General features: G+C 39.9%; 1 protein-coding gene across 1 annotated transcript in view; it reads right to left on the bottom strand.

Moving 5' to 3' along the window:
- Window positions 1-3,017, bottom strand: part of LOC108714512 (procollagen galactosyltransferase 2) — a 54,739-nt gene extending 51,722 nt beyond the window's left edge. The window contains exon 1 of the mRNA XM_018258808.2: window positions 2,626-3,017. Within this exon, the coding sequence (XP_018114297.1) occupies window positions 2,626-2,858 (233 nt within the window). The 5' untranslated portion in view covers window positions 2,859-3,017. The remainder of the gene's footprint in view (window positions 1-2,625) is intronic.
- Between the last annotated feature and the right edge of the window lie 19,661 nt (window positions 3,018-22,678).

Consider the following 22,678-nt stretch of genomic DNA (forward strand, 5'->3'; position numbering starts at 1 on the left):
ACCAATATCGGCAGCTTTATCTGCCCGTGTATGGCCACCTTAACCCTCCTGGAGTCAGAAAATCGACAGAGTGAGACAATAAGACTAACAGCTGATACTGTACAGGTCACATGATTACCTTACTCATGGCCTCTCAAACAAATAGGAAGACTGGGGCAGAAAAACAAACATGACTGCACTTTCACTGAATCTAGAAGAGGTTTTGTCCTTAGCTGTTTTGTTAAGTAATGCACCTTCATTCAAAGCCTGCCAAAAACACTGCTGTCATTCAATAAATCTCCTGCAGTAAATGTTTACACAAATGGCAAGGCAATGCTGCTAGGGCTGAAGTCTACTTCATTCAGCAAATGAAATGTCTCAATATGCACTCCTATCCCACCGAATCATTTCATCATAACTCGCTGTGCTTATGGCTACTATATACACAAAAAGACTTTAAAGACATAAAAAAGACATTAATTTAGGAAAGGATTTTGTGATGCTATTGCATACCTCCCAACATTTTGGAAATAAAAAGAGGGACAAAAAAGTTGCCACGTGCAGTGCAGCAAATTTTTTGGCCATGCCCGTTTTTGTGGTCACACCATGTTCATTTTACAAAATTTGGCAGGTTTTGAAAGCTTGAACATATTTCTGTGTTTTTTTCAATTACAGTTTTGCTAATGAAGGTGAATTGCCCTTTAAGCTGTGAGTCTTAATTCTCCCAAGGGACCTGTTATTTTATATTGTTACAATTACTTATTCTCAAAATTGTTACAAAAGTATTTTATCTGCAACTGTGGCTGTTCTGGGCTCTCTGCCAAAAGCCTATTAAGTTAGAAACATTGTTTCTTTTTCTGCCTGTTCAGTGCAAATAAAATCTGGACTTTGCAGTACAAACGAGGGACTGTGGGTTGAGCTGTCAAAAGAGGGACTGTCCCTCTAAAAACGGGACAGTTGAGAGGTATGTTATTGAAAACGATTCATGATGTGTATTTAAAGGGGTTGTTCACCTTTGAGTTAACTTTTACAATGCTGTAGAGAGTGATATTCTGAGACAATTTGCAATTTCTTTTAATTTTTTATTATTTGTGAGTTTTTTTAATTAATTTAGCTCTTTATTCAGCAGCTCTCCAGTTTGCAATTTCAGCAATCTGGTGGATAGGGTCCAAATTACCGTAGCAACCATGCATTGATTTGAGCGTGGAATATCAATAGGAGAGGCCTGAATAGATAGATGAGCAACAAAAAAGGAGCAATAACAATAAATTTGCAGCTTTGCAAAGCATTTGTCTTTAGATGGAGTCAGTGAGTCAGAAGAAAAAGGCGAATAATTTAAAAAAAACGATATAAATATATAATGAAGACCAACTGAAAAGTTGCTTATAATTGGTCATACTATAACAAACTAAATGATAACCTAAAGGTGAACCACCCCCTTAAAGGCATCTGATGGCTGGGAATGATTTGTTTAGATGCAGCCCTGTGTAGCATACATTTCTGCCTTCCAACCAGGTGCCAGTTGGTTTGCCTGACTCACTCCATGACTCTGGCCCTGAATATCAGGCAGTGTAAGTACTAAAATGGGCACAAACAGGATGTCGCAGCACAGGGCAGAACATGGGCAAAAGTGGCAGTAGTAGAAGGACAATGCAGAAGCTGGAAGCTAAGTGGCGGTGGTAGGCAGTGATAAGAAGGGACAGAACTTTGGCTGCATAAGGATCCTGTACTTGGGAAAACATACAATGGGCACAGCAAAGACACCAGTTTAAAGGTTAAAGATTTTAGGTTAACACTAACTTGTGCAGGTGTGTTTAGGGCTATGGCTGATAGTAGGCACACCATGTAGAATTGTTACCATTCAGAATGAAGAGTAACGTTTTAAATCATTATCACCTTCAGATTTACCCTAATGGTTGATATTTCTTTGGTGAGTGGAATGCAGCTGCAGGGAAACACAGGCACATGCAATAATACAAAAACAGTTATAATACAAGTTATAATGTGTCTGTGCCAGCTTTCCAGTCACTATAATGAGTATAGCCCCAGTCGCTGGATGCCTGGCAAAACAGGTACAAACAGCCGTGAATCTACACATAGAAAATTAACAGAAAATGACCTGATTTGAGAGTAAAACATAACCCAAACTGTCCACAAAGAATGGTATTCATCACATCTGACAGGTTGCAAAATCTTTATACATTTCCATTCAACTCTCATGTCATCCACAGACTCCGTTAGAACCTTCTAACTCAGACTATATACTTATTTGCAAAGTACTCTTCACCCTTAGTAGGGATGCATATGTATAAGGATATCACTCTCGTCCCTTCTGCACTGCCCTGGTCTCCCTCTTTCTAACTGTAGACCTTTTTGTTGAATTCCCAAATAAGTAAACACCCTTTTTATTTTATGCCAGACTACAACTCCCAGCATCCCAACACAGCTCTGAGCACATTAGCAGCAGCAATAGGGATGCAGGTAGGACATGATAGTTCATGATCTGCTAGTGCTGCTGCCAGAATGCTCAGTGTTATAAAATACACAGGGATATGTCATGCTGAGGATACGTATATTTGCAAGTGTAACTGCATGGACAGCACAACTGTCAGTTTTCTGCCAAGTTGGCTGTCACATTCTTCTTACCATATAGCGATTCTGCTCTTGGGGTAATTCAACTTATCAATGCAGTCCATAAAATAAGGCAGCGTGTGTGCAGCATTCCTAGCGATGATGGCAATCAGGACACTGGGCTTTTGCAGGGAAGATTCAGGGAGAATTGCTTCTTCTATATTCAGCTCCTCAGCACTAACACATAAGTTTGTTAGACAGAAAGGCAATAGCAGCAGAAGGGTATATCCAGCAGGGATTGTAGCCATGTTTCCCACAGCTCACAGATGAAAATACTGCCTTAGCTATGTTAGTTGTAAGGATTCTACTCACATTGGAGGGGGGTGGAGCTGTAATATGAGAGCCTGTGAGTCTAGGGGGCTTAGGTTTCAATAGAAAAGAGCAAGTTGAAGAAGCATGCAAAAATCAGGGACTAGCCAACAGTTAATAATGAATCCCTTTCATGGTCTGACCATCCCCTGGAACATTCTTAGTGGTCAGGTAATTTCGAAGATGTCACTGATTGCAAACTAGTCTCGCAATTTAAAGGGCCCTATCCTTAATAACATGCTTACATAAAAGATGAAGGCAATGAATTCAAACAAATGACTAAATTCTTGGCAGGAGGCATACAGTTAAAAATACATTGTTTTAGTACCATCAGGGTAATTCTGTTCAGTGCACCCCCCATTTGTTTGCTAGAGCAGATGGCAGATTCTTTCCAAGGCAATACGTTTGCAAAGGAGAATTTTTTTCAATATGAATGAACCCAGTGCACATTTTCTGTTACTAATCTTTAGCAACTCATTGTGCCTTTTCCTTTTAGGGCTCTTACACACGGCCGTTCCGACCTGCGCTCCCCTGCGTTCCGTTTTTTGGCGTTCAGCCGCAGGGGAGCGCAGGAATAGACGCAAGTCATTATTTGAAATGGGGCTGTACTCACTCAGGCGCGTGTAGGCGCCGAACGCAGGTTCAGACGCAACATGCTGCATTTTTCCTGCGTTCGGCGCCTACACGCGCCTAAGTGAGTACAGCCCCATTTCAAATAATGACTTGCGTCTATTCCTGCGCTCCCCTGCGGCTGAACGCCAAAAAACGGAACGCAGGGGAGCGCAGGTCGGAACGGCCGTGTGTAAGAGCCCTTACACATATCCATTCAGTTAGATAATTAAGGTACAGCTGACATGTCAAACTTGTATCTTTCCAGCTGCAAGAAAATACAATTCAGAGGCCACCCGACACAAATGGAATATCCCTGGAGAACTGCGTAAAACTTCTCGCATTGGTATTCCAGAGTTCTATTCTTCTGTAGGTCAGAGGCTACATGGTATGTGCACACAGTGCCAGATCTTCTCATCTCCTTTGCTTCCGTATTATTATATACCATGGTAATACTCTATACATATTTACATTTCCTGCAGTAAATTCTTCTCTACTCTTTCAGACAAAACAAAAATAATCTATGAAGGGGCACCCACATGATAGAATAAAAATAAGGGAAGCATGGATGGGCTTTAATGTGGAGAAACACATCCAAACACAATCAAAATTTTGTTGGAACAGAACCTTATGAACTGGAGGGCTTTATTTATGTTAGTTCAACTGGAATGATGTATTTGCTCATGAATTAAAATATGTTAGAAGGATCACAAGGGCATTCAGGTGGAGACTATATGGGCTCAAAGGGAACATTAAAAATGGCTTGCAGATGTACATTTTATTCAGACTCAATAATGATCCGATCTGCTAAACGAAAGCACTGCACAACAATCTGCATTTAAAACTAGATCGCGAAGCCTATATGAAACATGTCTGCATATTGCAGCTCTCAAAATAATAATTCAGTGATTGAACTGGTAAGATTAACATGCAGACAGCTGGCCTAAAATGCAATAAAATCAGTTAAAACAAGTTATGAATTTGTTAACTCACTTAACTACCTGGGGTAGAATCTTGTTTTTCTATTGTGGCAATATTTTCCAAAGAGTACTGTATGAAAATAGGGATATGTAATACTCTTTGAAATCAGCAAATAACTATGTAAAAGGTATGAACCTGCCACAACAGGTAAAAGAATGATTTTACCATTTCACTGCCTAAGAGAAAAAGGGGTAGATTTACTAAAGGGCTAGGTGGCCGTAGCTATAGAAAATTCAGCAGAAATCCCATCCGCAGGGACATCAACCAATCTACTAATAGGCGTAGAGGACAATTCAATAGCAAAAAGACCATCGCTAATGCAGTTTCAAGCCTTATTGCCATGCAAATTTTCGCTCAGACGAACAATCATCACTCCGCAAATTCACTAGAATGCCAATTTTACAGAATGTTCCCTATTTTGCCAGAGTTTCCTTCACCAGCTTAGACCTGGTGAACTGATGAAGCTACATCCTCCTCAATATTATGTCAGTGACATCATATCCTGTATGTCAAAAGTTATTAAAATGATAAAAAAAAAACACTGGCATACATACATACATACACATAACATTTTTTCATATTTTAAAGCAGAATTGTCTCTAAAATTTGTAACTATTATACATTTTTGTTTTATTCTTTTTTTTACCAGATGAAGCTCATGCCACATTTGTTTTAGGGTGGGCTCATGTCTAGGGCATTAAAGGATCTCTTTTAACTTTATTTTTCTTCCTTGGACATATGTAATAATAAGTGGCCACTTCAAGCATTGGCACAAACATCTCTAATAAAGACACATACAGTATATGACCTATATGTACCCACCCTATTCAAATTGACCTAAGTGCAAGTGTATTATTAAAGTTTCGTTAGGCAGAAACTGAATGTTAGCAAAAGTTCGCTATGAAATGCTCATGCTGGTGATGGTAACAACGGTAACGGTAACAAAACATTGCGTTCGGCGAAACTTCTCATCTTAGCGAATTAGTGTAGTGGCAGCGAATTTGCTCCTGGCAATGTGGCACAAAGTGTGGAAGTCTTTAAATCCAGTGAGTGGGAAATGATACCAATGGGCGCAGGAATTCTGCTGCAAGGTGCCTTTATTCAACTACATGTTTCGAGCTTTACAGCTCTTTATTACAAAGTGTGGAAGAGCCTTCACAGGTAAAAATTCAACCTCTTTATTTGATTTGCCCCTTTATTTGAAGGAAGAGCTGGCAGGCACACTTCATAATAATACATCTAATGCAGCACCCAGATCAGCAGATCTGTATAAATAACAATTAAGAGATTTAGAAAATATACAGGGAAATAGACAAAGGGAAAACAGAGAAGAGCAGCTAAACCAAGCCAAGATGAAAATTGTAAAACTACAATGCATTGTTCTTTAAAGAATCTTTTTATAAACTGAATTAGCCCCTTGAATGTTGGACCTGTAGCAATCCTTGGATCTATCTAGGATCTTCCAAAGAAAAAGAGACTTTTAAACAGTTCATTTATAAAAATTCAAGTAAATGTTGTCAGGGGGCCTATCGGCTCCCAGCGGGAGTAGTCAGGACCTAGGAGGAAGCCCAACAAGGGTTAAAGTCAGAGTATGCAGTACAAATAGGAATCAGGCACAATCGTTAGTTAAAGTCCAGGCAAGATTTCAAACAGGCAGGCAGATAAGGATCATAGTCAGGATCACAGCAGGAATCAAAACCAGGAATCAGACAGACAATAATAGACCCAGGTACTCACATGATTGAAGACCTATAATTGGGCAGGGTTTCAGCGTCCAGGGCGCCCTTTTATTACAAAATCTCTGCACCAGCGCGAAGCGGTGCTTCTGGCAGTCCTGACAAATGTCAGTGCTCTAGGAGCAATTCTTCAGGCAGATTCACTCAGTTGCAAGATCACCAAATATAGAGATCTTGGACCAATTTATCCATCCAAATGGTGTGGGAAATTGAGCGGATCTGATTATACATCCTCCTAGGCTTAAAATCTGATTACAGGGTGTGCCCATTAACACTACTTTGAAAAGAAATGAGTTTACAACCATGTCCAGTCCTCCTTCAACAAGGGACTGATATCAGACCAAGCCCTAAGCAGACATTCATTAAGGAGAACATTGTTTTAGCAAAGTCCTTGAAGAGTAGCCAATTCAGCAGGCAGTATCTGCCATAGCAAAAAAAAGGAATAGTTGATGCAAATAATAAGTATAATATATATAGGAAATAAAAGGGGTCATTTACTATATGTGTTACTTATGCTCAGTCAAAGGTTTTATATCATCTCTGTATTGAACAGTTATGTAAACAGCAAATATGACAACTCCGTCTTATATAAAATGTTGGGAACAGGAATCAGTCAAATACTTGAGAAGAAAGCTTAGCAAAACATTTGGGATGGAATTAATAAATGTTTTATTAAATTGGACCAAGTCAAAAATTCCTACAAAGTATAAACCCATTGGCATCTTGTTCTTTTGTATAGAATGTGGAAAGGAGGATACAGTGAGTCACACATGGTAGCAGTTTTTGGTCAAGATGTTGGCCTTCTTGAGTCAATCCCCCATGTAAACTTGAGGTAAGCCCAAAGGCCATATTCAGCCCTTAAGGCTGCCTAATATTAATAATAACTCTCGCAAACTGGTTACCTTTATTTTTAGCCAAACAACTTATTGCCAAATCTTGGCTTTTCTTCTTGGCCTTTTCTTGGCTTTTATAATCAACATTGTGATTAAAGAAAAAATATATCCTCATGATAAATGACAAATGTCCATATCCTGTCAGCCTCCCCTCTGGGACTAGAACATTCCCTTCTTACTGCAAAATTCCTGTTAGATGCTTATTGTACTTTTATGGGGGAATGTAAAAGTTGTAAAGAAAAAAACTATTCGCACCAATACGAATAAAAATTCACATCTTGCAATGTAATATGCTTGCTTAAACTGTTATTGCATTGCGAATTTTAATTGCATGCTTTGAAGAAGTGCTTGAAGGTGTCATAATCTTTTGGAGTAAACATAACTTTTTCAAGTAAGAAGTTTTATTATGTTTGCAAATGTTTGCAAATTTTACTCCACTGTCGGAAGTGGTTGCTAAACATTTTCCGTGTTTGCAAAAGCCATATTAAATGTGCGCAAAGGAAGATTTGTTTGCTCAAAGACCTAACTTTTCGCATTGTGAAACGTTTTTCCGTTACCGTTACTGACTATTGCATTCCCCTATTAGTGTACTGCATGTATTTGTGTTAAACCTTCCATACCATGGGTTCAACTATTCTATTTTGATATAACTTGGACCACAATTTTATTGTGATACTTCCTATTTGGCACTTGAAGTGCTCACTGAAATGCATCTCAAAGGGTTTACGAGCATGGATTGTGTATGTTTTGTAACTCATTTCCCAGTAATATATTTAGTAACAAATGAGACGTGTGTTGACTTTCTTTATTTTGAGTTACTCTTCATTTTTCGAGATTATATAAATGGCAACTGTATACATTATTTCTTTACCAACTATTTATAATTTCTTTACAATAAGGCTAATTATGCTAAAAATCTCCCAGTGATACTTTAATGTATATTTCTATATTCTTTTGAAAAATGTAATAAAAATGTAAAGATTGGGAGAAGAAATACAAGAGTACTCAGCGGCACAGCAGTGCCAATGTAAATAAACATAAATGAATGGGGTTGTAGCAGTGAACCTATGTTGTATACTACAGACATTTTGGTGTGACATGTTTTAGTTTTAGGTTTAGTTTTCTTCTATGTACATAACACTATAAATCAGTGACAGCACTGTGAAAGTACAAACTACTATCACATACCAACTACCTGAAATATATTACAGACTAATAACACAGAATAAAAAAAAAAAAACAGGAGCGTGCACAGAACAGGAAAGTAGAAAAAGTTGAGCTCTTTGAACTGTGTAGTTCAATTTTGATCACTTGTGCTTTAAATAAATCAGTGAGGCCATCATGTTTATATCAAGAGTGCTAGCGGCATCAGACTTTATTCCACTCAAAGTTTGGCAAAACAATAAAAAGATATCTCATAACATTTTTAAATATCATGGTTCATTCTCACTGATCTAGTTTCAGTAATCCCATTAATGAAAAGAAAACATGAAGAACAGATAAGGGTCCAAAGGTACGGTTACCAAATTAAAGAGACTCCTAAAATTAATAATCTGGAAAAAGCCCTACTGTTCTATGCCAATGGAGTGGCTCAGTCTCAGTCAGTGGGATCAGTCTGATGGCAAATTAGGTGAACATTGAAGACATCGGATGGGTTATTAACTTACCACCACAGCCTAGTTCTTGTTTCATAAACGCAATCTCTGATCTGTCATCAAAATACAGCCCCTCCTACATATTTAGGGGCAGATTCATGAACATTTGTATTTTTTTCGCTTCCCAGAATCCAACGTTTCAGTACTAAAAATCGTGTGTTTGATGAATTACTCTAAACCACAAACCATTTAAGATTAAAAAGCATGAAAAACTCAAATACAAAACATTGCCATCCAATGGCAATGGGAGCTGTCCTTCTTCAACTGTCATTTTTTTGTTTCTTCCAGGTTTGAGAAGGTTGTTTGTAATCACATGAAAATTCTTACAAAAATGAGGATTTCGAGGTTTTCATATTCTTATTTTGGCGTGTTCCGTGTTTAAAGAAATATAGAACTATTGTAATCCAAAGAGAATGCAACTTTTCACACCATATCCTAAGCAGCAGTGACAGAGTTGTACTTTGATAGACCACACTTGCTCTCATCCTGGCTTTGCTCTATCCCTTTCCATTGTGTGCAAGCCACCCCTTAGCACACAATAAAGCTAGAGTTTATTGTCATAAAGGTCACCTAGACACCCAGAATATTGGTATACCTTTCATCCCATTTTATTTTTTCAAACTGGGAATAATGTCCACTGCTTAAAGTTCCTTAGGGGGCCTGATCAAGAGTGTCGAATCCACCAAAAAGTGGAGGCAACATTGAAATGCATTGCCAAACAGTGGCCTATCACCTAGCAGCCAATTAATTGCTGCAACAAAACCAAGAAAGGATATATTATGAACACAATTTGAGTTGCAGTATAACAATATGTGAAGGACAGAATGTTGCCCAACCCTGGTCTAAACAGATATCCAGTGCTCCAAGTGTTAACACCAGCTGAGCTCTCTTATTTTAATTTTTCTAACATATGTTTTATTGTCATGTCAAGAATCCAGGGAATGACTGCCAGATGTATTTTGTTTTCAATCATCTGTGGACTAAACAACACATCCTATTGCCCACTAGGGCCAGATGATTTTAATAATAGATGCAAAAACCATAGAACAGCAGTACTTAAAATGTGAAATATGGGGTTTATCATTTGTGAAAAGGATCTTGTTGTAATGATTTTCCCTATATATTAAATAGAAACCCCCAGAACGATTACTTACAGAAAACATCAATTCCTTTTGAAGGGCCTGAACAATGATAAACTGCTAATTATTTATGGCGTGTTACTTCATAAAAACATTTACTACACTGCCTGTTTAGTAACATTGTCTCTGTGTCTCTAGGTGATTTATATGGATACTAACACAGTTTACAATGAATTCTTGGCCATTTTGGAGACCATAAAAAGGAAGATTATTTCATACTTACCGAGATCTTCCTTTCCTAGACGTACTCCATGTCAGTACGTTACGGGATAGCCCCTCCTCCCTGCTCCAATTAGAAGGAACCTCCCCAAGCCTTTAAAAGGCCACCACACCCACCTACCGGCGTCTTTGTAACAAGCTCTTAAATTACCGGAAAAGAAAGGGCGGGTGTACTGACATGGAGTACGTCTAGGAAAGGAAGATCTCGGTAAGTATGAAATAATCTTCCTTTTTCCCTAGACGTACTCCATGTCAGTACGTTACGGGACATAGCAAGTTAACGTTATCCCATGGGAGGGAATATGCTTTAAGAAGAAACTGTAAGAAGGAAAGGAGTATCTCTGACTAGATAGTCCACCATCATGCAAACTCCTTACCTTAATATAGAGATTCCAGGTGAAAACCCCAGAATAAGTTCACCAGGCTAAGAATAGAGCTATAGTACAGCATATACTATAGAGAAAGAGAGAGAGAGCGCGAGAGAGAGATGTTAGCCCACTGAGAGTGAGGAACAAGTTAGCTCACTAACCACCACTTCACCCTCCAGAAGAGAGAGAGAGGAAGACAGTCCTGTAAAAGGCGAATTCAGCAAGCTGAAATACTTACTCTCCTACTCACCAAAAAGCATTCATCACATGTATGCCTAATTTCAGTGCACATTGCAAGGTACCTGTAAGAAACACTTGGTAGGAGTAAGAACCCAAAACAGACACAATATAGAAATGATCTGCTTAGGATATATCCATAAATGTAGGATATCCAATGTACCCTCAGGTACCCAAGGCCAGTACCATAAATATCTTCATATCAGAATGCATGTTAGTCAGGACTGTTCTAACAGAAAGCAGATCCTAAAGATCGGAGACAAGGGCACCTGAGAAAATAATTGGGATTAGAATTCCTTACCCTGTGTAAGGTCCTGTGATGAGGCAGACTCAATTAACTGTAAAGAGTTGAGCAACTACAGTACCTAAGAAAGAGCCCCTGTTGGTTGACCCAACCTAGTACTCTGAGAGGTATAACTGAATACCCCTAAGGTTACAGATCCCAATAACCACAGTGCAACTAAAGGACTAATTCCAAGATTTATGGAGGCAGATTATATGCCCTGGATAAATGTTTATAGTCACCCACAAACCTGTGTTCTCTCTACCCATAAGGGACCCACTTAGATGTGGAATCAACTATACTACATATTTAATCGTTGAGGCTGACCTTGGAACTGGAGGGACACTATGGATGTTCCAGTAAGTGTCAGAAGGGCCTCTGATCTACTAGAGTAATGCTGGGTCATATGTATCAGGAGTAGCACAGGAATGTGAATCCGAGAACAAACCAGGATAATAGGAGTGTTGTATCTGGAAATTACCTGGACATTGAGCTCTGTGCGAATGTTTCAGACACAATTTTCAGCAGGTGTAAATGTAATCCCCCTAGCATAGGGAATAATGTGACAGACATGGTCAAAACAGACAAAAAAAAAATACTTCCAAGCCTCCCATTTGAAGCTAGACAAACCTGTAGGACAGATACATAAACTATCCTTAATTCATTCTCAATGAAATTAATGACTGGAAGTGGTAAGAGATTACACTCTACTGTAATGACTGCAACCGTCCCACTTAAGGGAAGACTATGATCCTGCTCAGAAGAGCCAAGTACATTTTCGGCCGAAGCAATAGGATAAGTAGCAACTGCAGTATGTAACTGTGAGGAGGAAAGATCCAAAACTGCTGGTGTTCCAAGAGGGCACAGACATAGAGAGGGAAAATAATTAACGCTCCTAGGATGCCTCCATCTGCTGTCCAATCAGTTACCTATCTGGTGTGGAAGAACAGCCGGCCCTGTATTCTAAAAAACCACTAACTAGGGGTTTGAGAATTGAAGAAAAAATAAATAAATAAATAAAATAAATGGGCCCAAAATAAGTGCCTTCTGGACACAGAGCCTTAAGTCACAAAGCCGTTTTGATGCTAGTATAAGGTAGTATAAGCAGAATATCCCTATCCTGGGCCAGACTTGAACAGAGGTCATCTCTATGGACTAACAAGACACTTTGGAGGACTCCTATAGCCTGAAAACCCTTGGTTTGAAATATATACCTTATGCAATTCCCAGTGGCCTGATATGTATGTGTACCCTGTCTCTATAGACACCCTGTATTGGCAGATAAAATGTCCCCTCTATCCTGACATTAAGAATATCAGTAGAAATAGTATAGGAATAACACTGGGTAGTGGCTCCCCTCTCTAATTTGTAGGAGGCACCAAGGAGTCACCCTAAAAAACGGTAGAAATACATCTGGGGATCCTTCAGCCAAGCATAGAGAACTGTATACCTTGTTCTTCCTTAAACCTATGAATATGGAATTTCCACAGGTTGCACCCCTCGAAACTAGCCAGATGTCCTGGCTGCTATAGTGAAATTTATGGATGAAGAGTTCAAGTACTGATTGTTCCAGGAATCTTCAAAAATACTATATGTTGCATAAAAATATAGGTTTATTGAGCCAACGTTTCTGGTTCCAAAAAAGAACCCATCCCAAGGACACAAATCATATATAGATATCTGTGCAAACATATATACACACTCATATACATGCCTTAATAATAAAATATATGCACCTGCCTATGGCCCTCTTATAGATGCAAACATATATGTTGCTTGGTAGACCAGTTGTATTATGGAGTTTATCCATTTATTGAGCATTTGTTTTGAAGGCAGTAGAATCCCCCTGCAGGATGTGGGCCATGGTGCAAGCATATATTAAAATATGTGATAATAATATGTACCTCGGTCAGAGTCCTAAGCTCCTGGTAGAGCACAGTACCCGACCCCAGAGCTCGAGCTGCGTGGGTAGTAATAGACTGCACAATTGACTGGGCAAAGCAATTATCTGGTCCTCCATTCGTTCAGGCAGTGATCGGTGATACAAGGCTGCTGAATCTGGAAAAATTTACATTCAATGGTCCCAAAAGTAGTACATACCTGTGGTTATTGTTAACCCAGCAATCCTTATGACAGACAGGCTTCAGAACTCCTGTAGTGCTTATCAAGACAAAGTTAAGCTTACCTGCCATCGGGAAAAAATATTGCCTAGTGTTTAATTTATTAAGCCATATCTTATCCCAGGAGCAATGCCATAGAATGAAAAGACATTCATATGTAGGTATTCCTATCAGTACTCATCTGGATTAAACCTGAATGTACCCCAGAAACAATTACAACCCCATGTAATGCATAGTTTAGGTTAGCTGCAGTCAGAGCAAACCTATATCAGACCTTCATAGCCACCCAGTCCAGTGATGTACATCTATTAGAGCTACTGGTTCAAGGTGAGTAATAATGAGAGCATATCATACTGCAGAGAATAGGAGCATACAGATATGATCACAGCAACATGTAATACATAAAATATTAGCTACTGCTTAGGGCAAGCGTAAATCTGGTCCTAGCCGTTCCCAGGCCTGTGCTTTACATACCTTAGGGCTACCTATTCCAGGTGAGCCATAGCCAGGGTATATACTGCAGAAGAAAATATAAGCACAGATTCAATCACAGTAACATGAAATACATAGTTTATATGAGCTGCTGCTTAGGGCAAGCATATCTCAGGGCCTAGCAACTCAAAAGGCCTGTGCTCTACATCCATTAGGGCTACTTGTTCCATGAGAGAAATAGCCAAATCGTAAACTGCAGAAAACATGCAATACATAATTAGGTTAGCTGCTGCTTATAGCAAGCATGTATCAGGACCTAGCAGCAAGACAGATCTGTGCTCTACATATCGCAGGGCTACGTGTTCTTTGTGAGCAATAGCCAGAGCATAAGCTGTATAACAAAATAGTAGCACAGGTACAATCACAGCAATATTAAATATATAGTTAGATTAGCTGCTGCTTCGAGCAAGCATGTCTCAGGGCCTAGCAGCCAGCCAGACCTGTGCTCTACATCCTGTAGGGCCACGTTTTACCTGTGAGCAATAGCCAGAGCTTAAGCTGTAGAACAAAATAGGAGCACAGGTACAATCACGGAAACATGAGGTCCATAGTTTAGATTAGCTGCTGTATAGAGCAAGCTTATATCGGGCCCTAGCATTCAGCCAGACCTTTGCTCGACCTCCATTATGGCTACCTTTTCTATGTGAGCAATAGCCAAAACATAGAATGCAGAACAAAAATAGCGCAATACATATTATGGATTATCTGATGTTTATAGCAAGTATATATCAGAGCCTAGCAGCCCCCCCAGCCCAGTGATCCATATTCAATAGGGCTACTGGTGTCCTATTTGTAAATGGCTTGTGCTTTCAGGCAGGAAACAATCATAACCAGGCACAGTGCAGATAAGCATATGAATATATAGCATGCAAGCAGTTAGTTAGACTTTAGTACACTGCAGAACAGCATATGGACACACTCCTTACCTGCTGCTCATTATGCAAGGCTGGAAGCTGACCCTTTAATGTCACAAATTCCAGGACACTCTATTGTTAACAGGAAAACAGGCCTCACAAGTTTACTGACAACAGCAGGACTTACCTGAGGCTGCAGCTTCCTCGCTTGCTGAGTTAGAGAGTGGGCGGAGCCATCTCCACTTGCTTTAGCTGGACCTGATTATACTCAGCTGGTGTCTGCACTCAGTGGGGGGTTGATTATACTCAGCTGGTGTCTGCATAGGCAGGGAACCCAAAGCAACTGCGTGGGTTATACTGAGGCAAATTGGATAATTAGTGTTGGTGCTTCCTGCACAGGCCCAAGTTTGCTATAATATGAAGCCTATAGCGAAACTTTTTTATATTTTTTATTTTTTTATTATTATTTTAACTACCTCCACCTTAGGAAAGTCTGTTGAGGGAGGCAGTTGGCCATGACCTGCCCCCATTAAAACAAAAATAAAACAAAGGTAACAGGGGGCAGTAAGGTTCAGGCCCCTAACTAATTAGCCTAAATTAACTGCCACCTCCCTCGCCCATTCGTAAAAATGGGGTGTAGGGGCCACATACACCAGTGCCGCCTGAGGCCCTCTGGGCAGGTCGGGAGGGCACACGAATGGGGGGACAAGCACCTGCCACCCAATGCTCTTGATAGCAATACAGGAAGGCAACTGAAATACAGGCAGACAAGGAGTAGCAAACATTGCACCTCAGTGCCTTACCTGATTCAGGAGCTGAAGTTCAGAAGACTCCAGGTCTGAGGTAGTGTGCTGGGGGGAAAAAAGGTCCCATGGACCAAAACCCCTGTCCCTAGGACGCCTTCCGGGCAGGCCTAATGCTTTCCTAGGCATAAAAAGAGAAAAACAAAAATTTGCTTCTAATGATTGAGGCCTTTGTTCAGAGAACAAAGCCAAGAGCATAAGAGAAGGAAAAAAAAGACGCCGGTAGGTGGGTGTGGTGGCCTTTTAAAGGCTTGGGGAGGTTCCTTCTAATTGGAGCAGGGAGGAGGGGCTATCCCGTAACGTACTGACATGGAGTACGTCTAGGGAAAATCACTTGAACAGCCACATCCTTCTCCTAGGCATCAATCTTAATAACATCCCCTCCAAATCAAATCAAGTGGAAACAAAATTATGCCCAACACCAGTTTGTTTAGATTAAAGATTTAAGAGACTGGGTCTCTATATGCACAATAATTACTTGAAATATTAACACTCCAGCATGTGTGGGCCTGACTTCAACCAACATTTAGTAATCTCAGCTAGGGCTGAAGTGGGACTGTTGTCAGAATCATTAAGTCCTTCTCATTTAACCTCAGCCAAGTATGTCAGTTCGTCGGCCCTCTGCAAACTGCATTTCAATTTTAGCTTAGACATTCAAATGGTCATTCTTTTGGAAAACAAACACAATGACTGTGAGAACAAGGGGATTTAAGGGAATCAAAAAATGGCCTGTGCTTTGATTTAACCACCAAACTGGAATGTTGTTATTGTGGGAATAAAAATGATTTATGTTGTAAAACTGTAAAATATAATTCACAAAAACATACTCTTCAAATATAATGTGTTTTGGTTAATTGTAGAAACAAAGCAAACTAAAGCATAGAGGTGGGGCAGGCAATATATGATTGACAGCGGACATTTTTAAATATCTTAATAACAGACATGGATGTTTTAATAAAAAAGAATTAACAGCGCTCCAGTTTGCAATTTCATCAACCATGCATTTATTTGAATAAGAGACTAAAATATGAAAAGGAGAGGCACTGACTAGAAAGATGTGTAATAAAAAAAAAAATAATGTCGAAGTCGAAGGATTTAGCGCAATTCGAACGAATCGAATGATTCAAAGTATTTTAATCCATCGAACGAACGATTTTCCTTCGATCAGAAATTGGTTAGAAAGCCTATGGGGACCTATTGGGTTCATGGGGCTTAGCAGTGTTACCCCACATGGCAGGAGAACCCATAGGAGGAGAGGGATCAGGGACAGGCAGCTGCTGTGGAGCTTGCGGAGTCTCCAGCTGGCGGGTTACGTTGTGAAAACCCTGCAGGAGATAGTTCTGCTTTCGCTCCTGATCCTCCAAGCGCTGTAGCAGATAGGTAAGAAGCGCTTCAGTAGTGGTTGGACTGGACGGAGCAGCAGCAGCAGCATTGGCATGACCTTCGTCTTCCATGGCCCGTGATAATGTCATGGTCGGCACCCAATACCAGAACAAATGCCAAGCACCCTGGTCTCGGCTCGTGCTTCACCAGTAGTGTGACTGCCTTTGGCTTCGGGAGGAGCCCTCAGCTTACTCAGATGCCACCTGGACTTAAACGAGAGGTACAGGGCAGGAGTTCTGACCAGCAATGGGGCACGACTGTATAAGTCTTTAAGGCCAAAGGTCACGGTACAGACAGGAGTAGGCAAAATCATGGTCAGACGGGCCAGGTCGAGGCAGAAGGCAAGAGTCGTCAGGCAAGCAAAGGGTCAAAACGTTTGATCAATCAGGAGGGTTAAGCAGAATCAAGGTCGGTTTCAGGCAAGGGTCAGATTTCAGAGATCAGAGTAGTCAAAATAGCCAGGCAGGGTCAAACACAGGAATCAAGACAGACTAGAAGCTTTACAGCAAGGTACAAGGCACCAGGAATAAACCTATCACGGGCAACCACATAGCAACCAATGTCCCTTTAAATATATTTGAATTTGGCGCCATTGCGCACCGATGCAATACGTCAGCGCGCCAGCGCCTTTAAATAGTGAGAATGCGCGCGGCGCGCGCCCTAAGGAGGAAGCCGACAAGAGGAGTGGCGCAGCGGGGGTCCCCACCGATGGCGTGGCTGGCGTCCCCCCCCGCACCAATAGACCACCAGGGTAAGAGTTCCTGACAGTGTTTTTGTGAATGTGATACCTGTACGATCCACAGGGGTAACTAATGTACAATCTCCATACATTGTGTCTACACACATTGTGCCTGCACTAAATATATATATATATATATATATATATATATATATATATATATATATATATCGGATAATATTCATAAATAGCACTAGCAGTTGCATTCTGGTTACTGTAGATTTGTGAAACTGGAGCAAACACTGTACTCAGGATTGCCATCAGGTGGGCACGGGGAAGGACAGTGCTGGCCTGAATTCCGGGAACTGGGAGTGGGAGGAGCCATGGATTCTGGAACACATGTGAGGTTATACCCCACCTTCCCTGTACATACACTGTTGTTCCCTTTTATTCTGCTAGGACAGCTATGTCATGATTCATACCTCCAAACATTTTGGAAATAGAAAGAGGGACAAAAAGATTTGGCAGGTTATGAAAGTTTGAACACATTTCTGTGTTTTTTTTTGTGTTTTTACAGAATTGCCATTTAAGTGGCAAGTCACAGTTTCCCCAAGAGACTTGCTTATGTTAAATTGTTACAATTGTTTCTTTGCTTTTTTTGTTACAAAAGTAGTTAAGTGCACCTGCCACGTATTCTGGGCTCTCTGCCAAAAGCCAAACGTTGTATCTTTTTCTAGCTGCTCAGTGCAGGAGATCAAAGATAAAGTTGGAACATTTAAGTAACAATCCGGGACTGCAGGTTGAGCTGTCAAAATCGGGACTGTCCTGTGGAAAACGGGACAATTGGGAGGTATGATGATGCTATGTGTGCTCTCATTTAAATAAATTCAAAATTGAGGAGAGCACTCAAAAGTAGCAAAAATATGCTGTGGTTACATTTATTCAAGGCCACTACACGACATGTTTCGGGTCCTTAAACCCTTTATCAAGTGTATCAAGGACCCGAAACATGTTGTGTATATGTCGGTGTAGCGGTGTACCCGGAAGAGGATTTGATGCATTCGACAATACAGCTAAGGCAGTGCGGAGAACGTTTTTGATTATTCTAAGTGTGCTCTCATTCAGTTTAACTATTTTAACCTGGACCCTAACTGTATACAAATTTCAACTGTAAGCAATGCTTCATAACAAATGCATTTGTAGGTTCATGTATGTTTCAGTGAATCAGCTGCAAGTTTCCCACCTGCCTGGTATTTTAAAGGCCTGCCCAATAAAAAATATGCTTGATGCCAATGTTGTTAAAGGGGTTGTTCACCTTCAACTATTAGTATGTTATAACATGGCCTATTCTTAACAACTTTTCAATTGGTCTTTTTAATATAGTTTTAGAATTATTTGCCTTTCTCTTCTGAATCTTTCCAGCTTTCAAATGAGAGTCACTGACACCAGCAGTCAAAAAACTATTGATCCTTGAGGCTACAATTCTATTGATATTGTTACTTTTTATTAATGATCTTTCTACAGTATTTAGCCCCCCCCCCATATTCATATTTTCTGTCTTCCTTTCAAACCAATGCCTGGTTGATAGGTTAAACCAACTTGATAGCTGCTGAAACTCAAAACTGGAGAGCTGCTAAAAAAAAGTGAAATATTTCAAAAATCGTAAATAGGAAATGAAGACCAATTGCAAATTGTCTCAGAATAGCATTCTCTATGTCAAATTAAAAGTTGATTTAAAGGTGAACAGCCCCTTTAACAGGGGAAAAATGGAGTAGCTGTGAATCTCTTCCAAAACTAAGAAATATGTGCATCTTGAAAACATAGGAAACAACCCACAGCAATCACAGGCATTTCAGTTGCTGCTTCTGATTAGTAAGGATTAAAATGTCATAGTGCTTATAGAGGAAAGTCTGATAGTATGATTGCTCCTATTTAGTGAATTCCTAATCACGTTATACTGCTTCTCCTACATGTTTGCCATGGGAATTACAAGGATATTAAACCTGTTAAAAAAATAAAAATAAGTTGCAGAAAATACAAACAAATTCTAGTCTTCGTTTAACCCCTTTGGATGGGATGCTGCTAACCTCTAGCCAATATGCTTCTCAACCTAAAATTTTACTTATTTTATTTCTTTCATATCTTTTTATAATTGAAATTCCAGAAATAAATATAACTGTTTAAACAGACCTACCTGATTTCACACATTAAAAGGAAACAATGATTTTCTATTCTTTTTCCAGGGATGAGTTCCCTACCCCGTGTAATTCGATCCATTTTTGCGCTTTGACCCTATGAAAAGATGGAATCTGGCACTTCTCCCTCTAGTTTTGTAATACCCACTGTGGAAAACAGAGGAATTTCAAATCCCAAAATCCAGCCCTTCACACTGGAGCAAGGTGAAGATGGAATTGCATTACACTGTAAACCTTAGATGATGCTGGGAAATGGTTTGTCGGAGTATCATAGCATCCTTTCAGTCTGTAGAATTTACCTTTACGGAATTAACTGAATTCACTGATTTGAATAAGGCCCATTGTCTGAAATGGCTCATTGCACACATATTCACTTAATTTCTTGCTATAAATGACCCCTCACATAGTATGCAACAAATAATGACTTTTTGTTGTTTCTTTTTACTTTTTTTTTTTTTACTGCATTCTCCTCCAAATCATGTAAGCTCTATAAGCCTGGTCACAGATTTTCTAAATTGTCAAAAATTTAAGCATAAGGGCTCTTACACGCGGCCGTTTTTTGAAGATGTAATCAATTATTGTGAAGGGGACTGTACTCACAAAGACACATGTAAGCGACAAATGCAGGTGGGACGCAGCATGTTGCATTTGACCTGCGTTCGGCGCATACATGCGTCTGTGTGAGTACAGCCCCCTTCACAATAATTGAGTGCATCTACTCCTGCGCTCCCCTGCGGCTAAACGGAAGAAAGCTCAATGCAGGGGAGCGCAGGAAAAAACGCCCATGTGTAAGAGCCCCTATGCTTAAATTTTTGACAAGTTAATACATTTCTCAGCAGTATCAGTGAAGTGGCAGCACATGGGCAATGGGCCTGATTCAATTCAATGGATTCTGTTCCAGCCCCACCAGATTTCCCCATAAAATTCAATGGTTTTTCTTGTGATAAATGTTTCTCATGAAACTAAATCTGGCCCAACGTGTCAGTTGTAATAATTGCCCTGATTGAGTTTATTAAAGCACAGGGATCAGTTTCAATAGGCACTGCTGCTGTGCAATGTATAAAATAATGAACCATATTGTAGCAGTTAAGAAAGTCAGCGTTCTGCCTTACCTAGCTGCTCCTGAGAGAAATGAGAATGGGGAAAATCACAAATTCATTCTTAAGGTTTAAAATGTCAGTAAATTAGAAAATCGAATGCAATTAAAAGAAATTATTATTTGCGGTGTTCTATTTGACATCCCATTAAAAGGCAAGCTGCTGCTCCTCCGCCTCCTAGTTTGTTTTAATATTGACAATTCTGATAATAGCATTTAATATTCCTGTGGTGCCCTATTCTGAATCGTTTAACTACTATCACTGACAATCACTGTGAGCACTTACAAACCAGTGGGGAGGCTTACAGGACAGTATAGTGCCTCTAAATATGTAGATATACTTAACATTTACCAACACACAGACAATGATAAGCAGGGCATATGCTTGTGTTGCTTTTAATACAGTAAACATTTGTTATATGGAGTTTACTGTAGTAGACAAAGTGTAGAAGTTTTAGCATAATGATTTTGTTTAATCAATAAACAGAGCAGTAATGTGGCTGGTGCAAAACTGCTGTCATTGAGTCTTCTCCTGGGCAGTTTTTGCAGTATTTCAGTTGACCCTGGAAACCTTCATGTTGGAGGCATGTTGCATGTTCAGCGTATCTAAAGAAATGCTACCATTTCTTGCTATTTACTAGTTGATAAAGGTATAAGATCTATTATCTGGAAAGCTTGAAACCTGGGGTTTACAGATAAGGAGTCTTTTCATAATTTTAATCACCATACCTTCTTAGGTCTGCTAAAAATCATTTGAACATTAAATAAGCACAACAGGAATGTTTTGCCACCAATATGGATTCATGCAGAGCAGTTTCCATCAAGTACAAGGTACTGTTTTATTATTATGTTTTTTTTTATTAGATAATTGGCTTCCCGACACAGGATCCAACACCTGTACTGTTTCCAGCTGGCTGTATCCCCTCTCATGTCTTCTTCATTGCTGATCTTTGGCCTGTTGATGGCTTGTGGTCTGCTGCCTGCCCCAACTTCTGACATCTTTACCATTGCCCAGTGCATAATAATTGTTTGTCCATAATCATTTTCATAATGCCTCTGTCAGGACGTAATATTGTGGGGTGAACACACAAGGGCCTATCCTTTCGCTGTTCACTCATACAGGGCAAATAGACAACGTGAATGTATTTGCTTGCTTTGCTTTGAGTTCTGGTTACAGTCTTTACTGGGTTATCCATGTCCACATGGACCAGCAAAGGCCATGGGTACACCTGTTATTCAGTCTTGCCAAAATCCTTGTACTCAGATACCATCACACTACATTCTGTCTAATCTACTGACCCAGGGGTCATAACACAACACAGTTCATGCAGATTGAGCTCAAGTGACCAGTTTGCTCATTGTATGACCAGCATCTCACACCAGAAGTAGCATGCAGTTACAGTTTAATCGGTTGCTGCTGCCAGAATAGACTGTCTATCAGCAAGAATACAAACAGCAAGAGCATGTCCAGCCCAGTTCTTGAATCACTAAAATAAATATATTGTTCAAACTAGACTCAGAGATTGCCCAGCTCTAATATAATAAAACCCTTAGCATGGTTTGTTCTATTTGTCATATTATTGTCATATTATTGTATTAGAGAGGGTACATAGAAGGGCAACTAAGCTGGTAAAAGGTATGGAAAATCTTAGTTATGAGGAAAGACTGGCCAAATTGGGGATGTTCACGCTGGAGAAGAGGCGCTTAAGGGGTGATATGATAACTATGTATAAATATATAAGGGGATCATATAATAATCTCTCTAATGCTTTATTTACCAGTAGGTCTTTCCAGCTGACACAAGGTCACCCATTCCGATTAGAAGAAAAGAGGTTCCGCCTAAATATTCGGAAGGGGTTTTTTTTTACAGTGAGAGCTGTGAAGATGTGGAATTCTCTCCCTGAGTCAGTTGTACAGGCTGATACATTAAGAAGAGGTTGGATGGCTTTTTAGCAAGTAAGGGTATACAGGGTTATGGAAGATAGCTCATAGTACAAGTTGATCCAGGGGCTGGTCC

This window comes from Xenopus laevis, chromosome 4L (assembly GCF_017654675.1).
Source record: "Xenopus laevis strain J_2021 chromosome 4L, Xenopus_laevis_v10.1, whole genome shotgun sequence".
Taxonomy (NCBI): Eukaryota; Metazoa; Chordata; class Amphibia; order Anura; family Pipidae; genus Xenopus; species Xenopus laevis.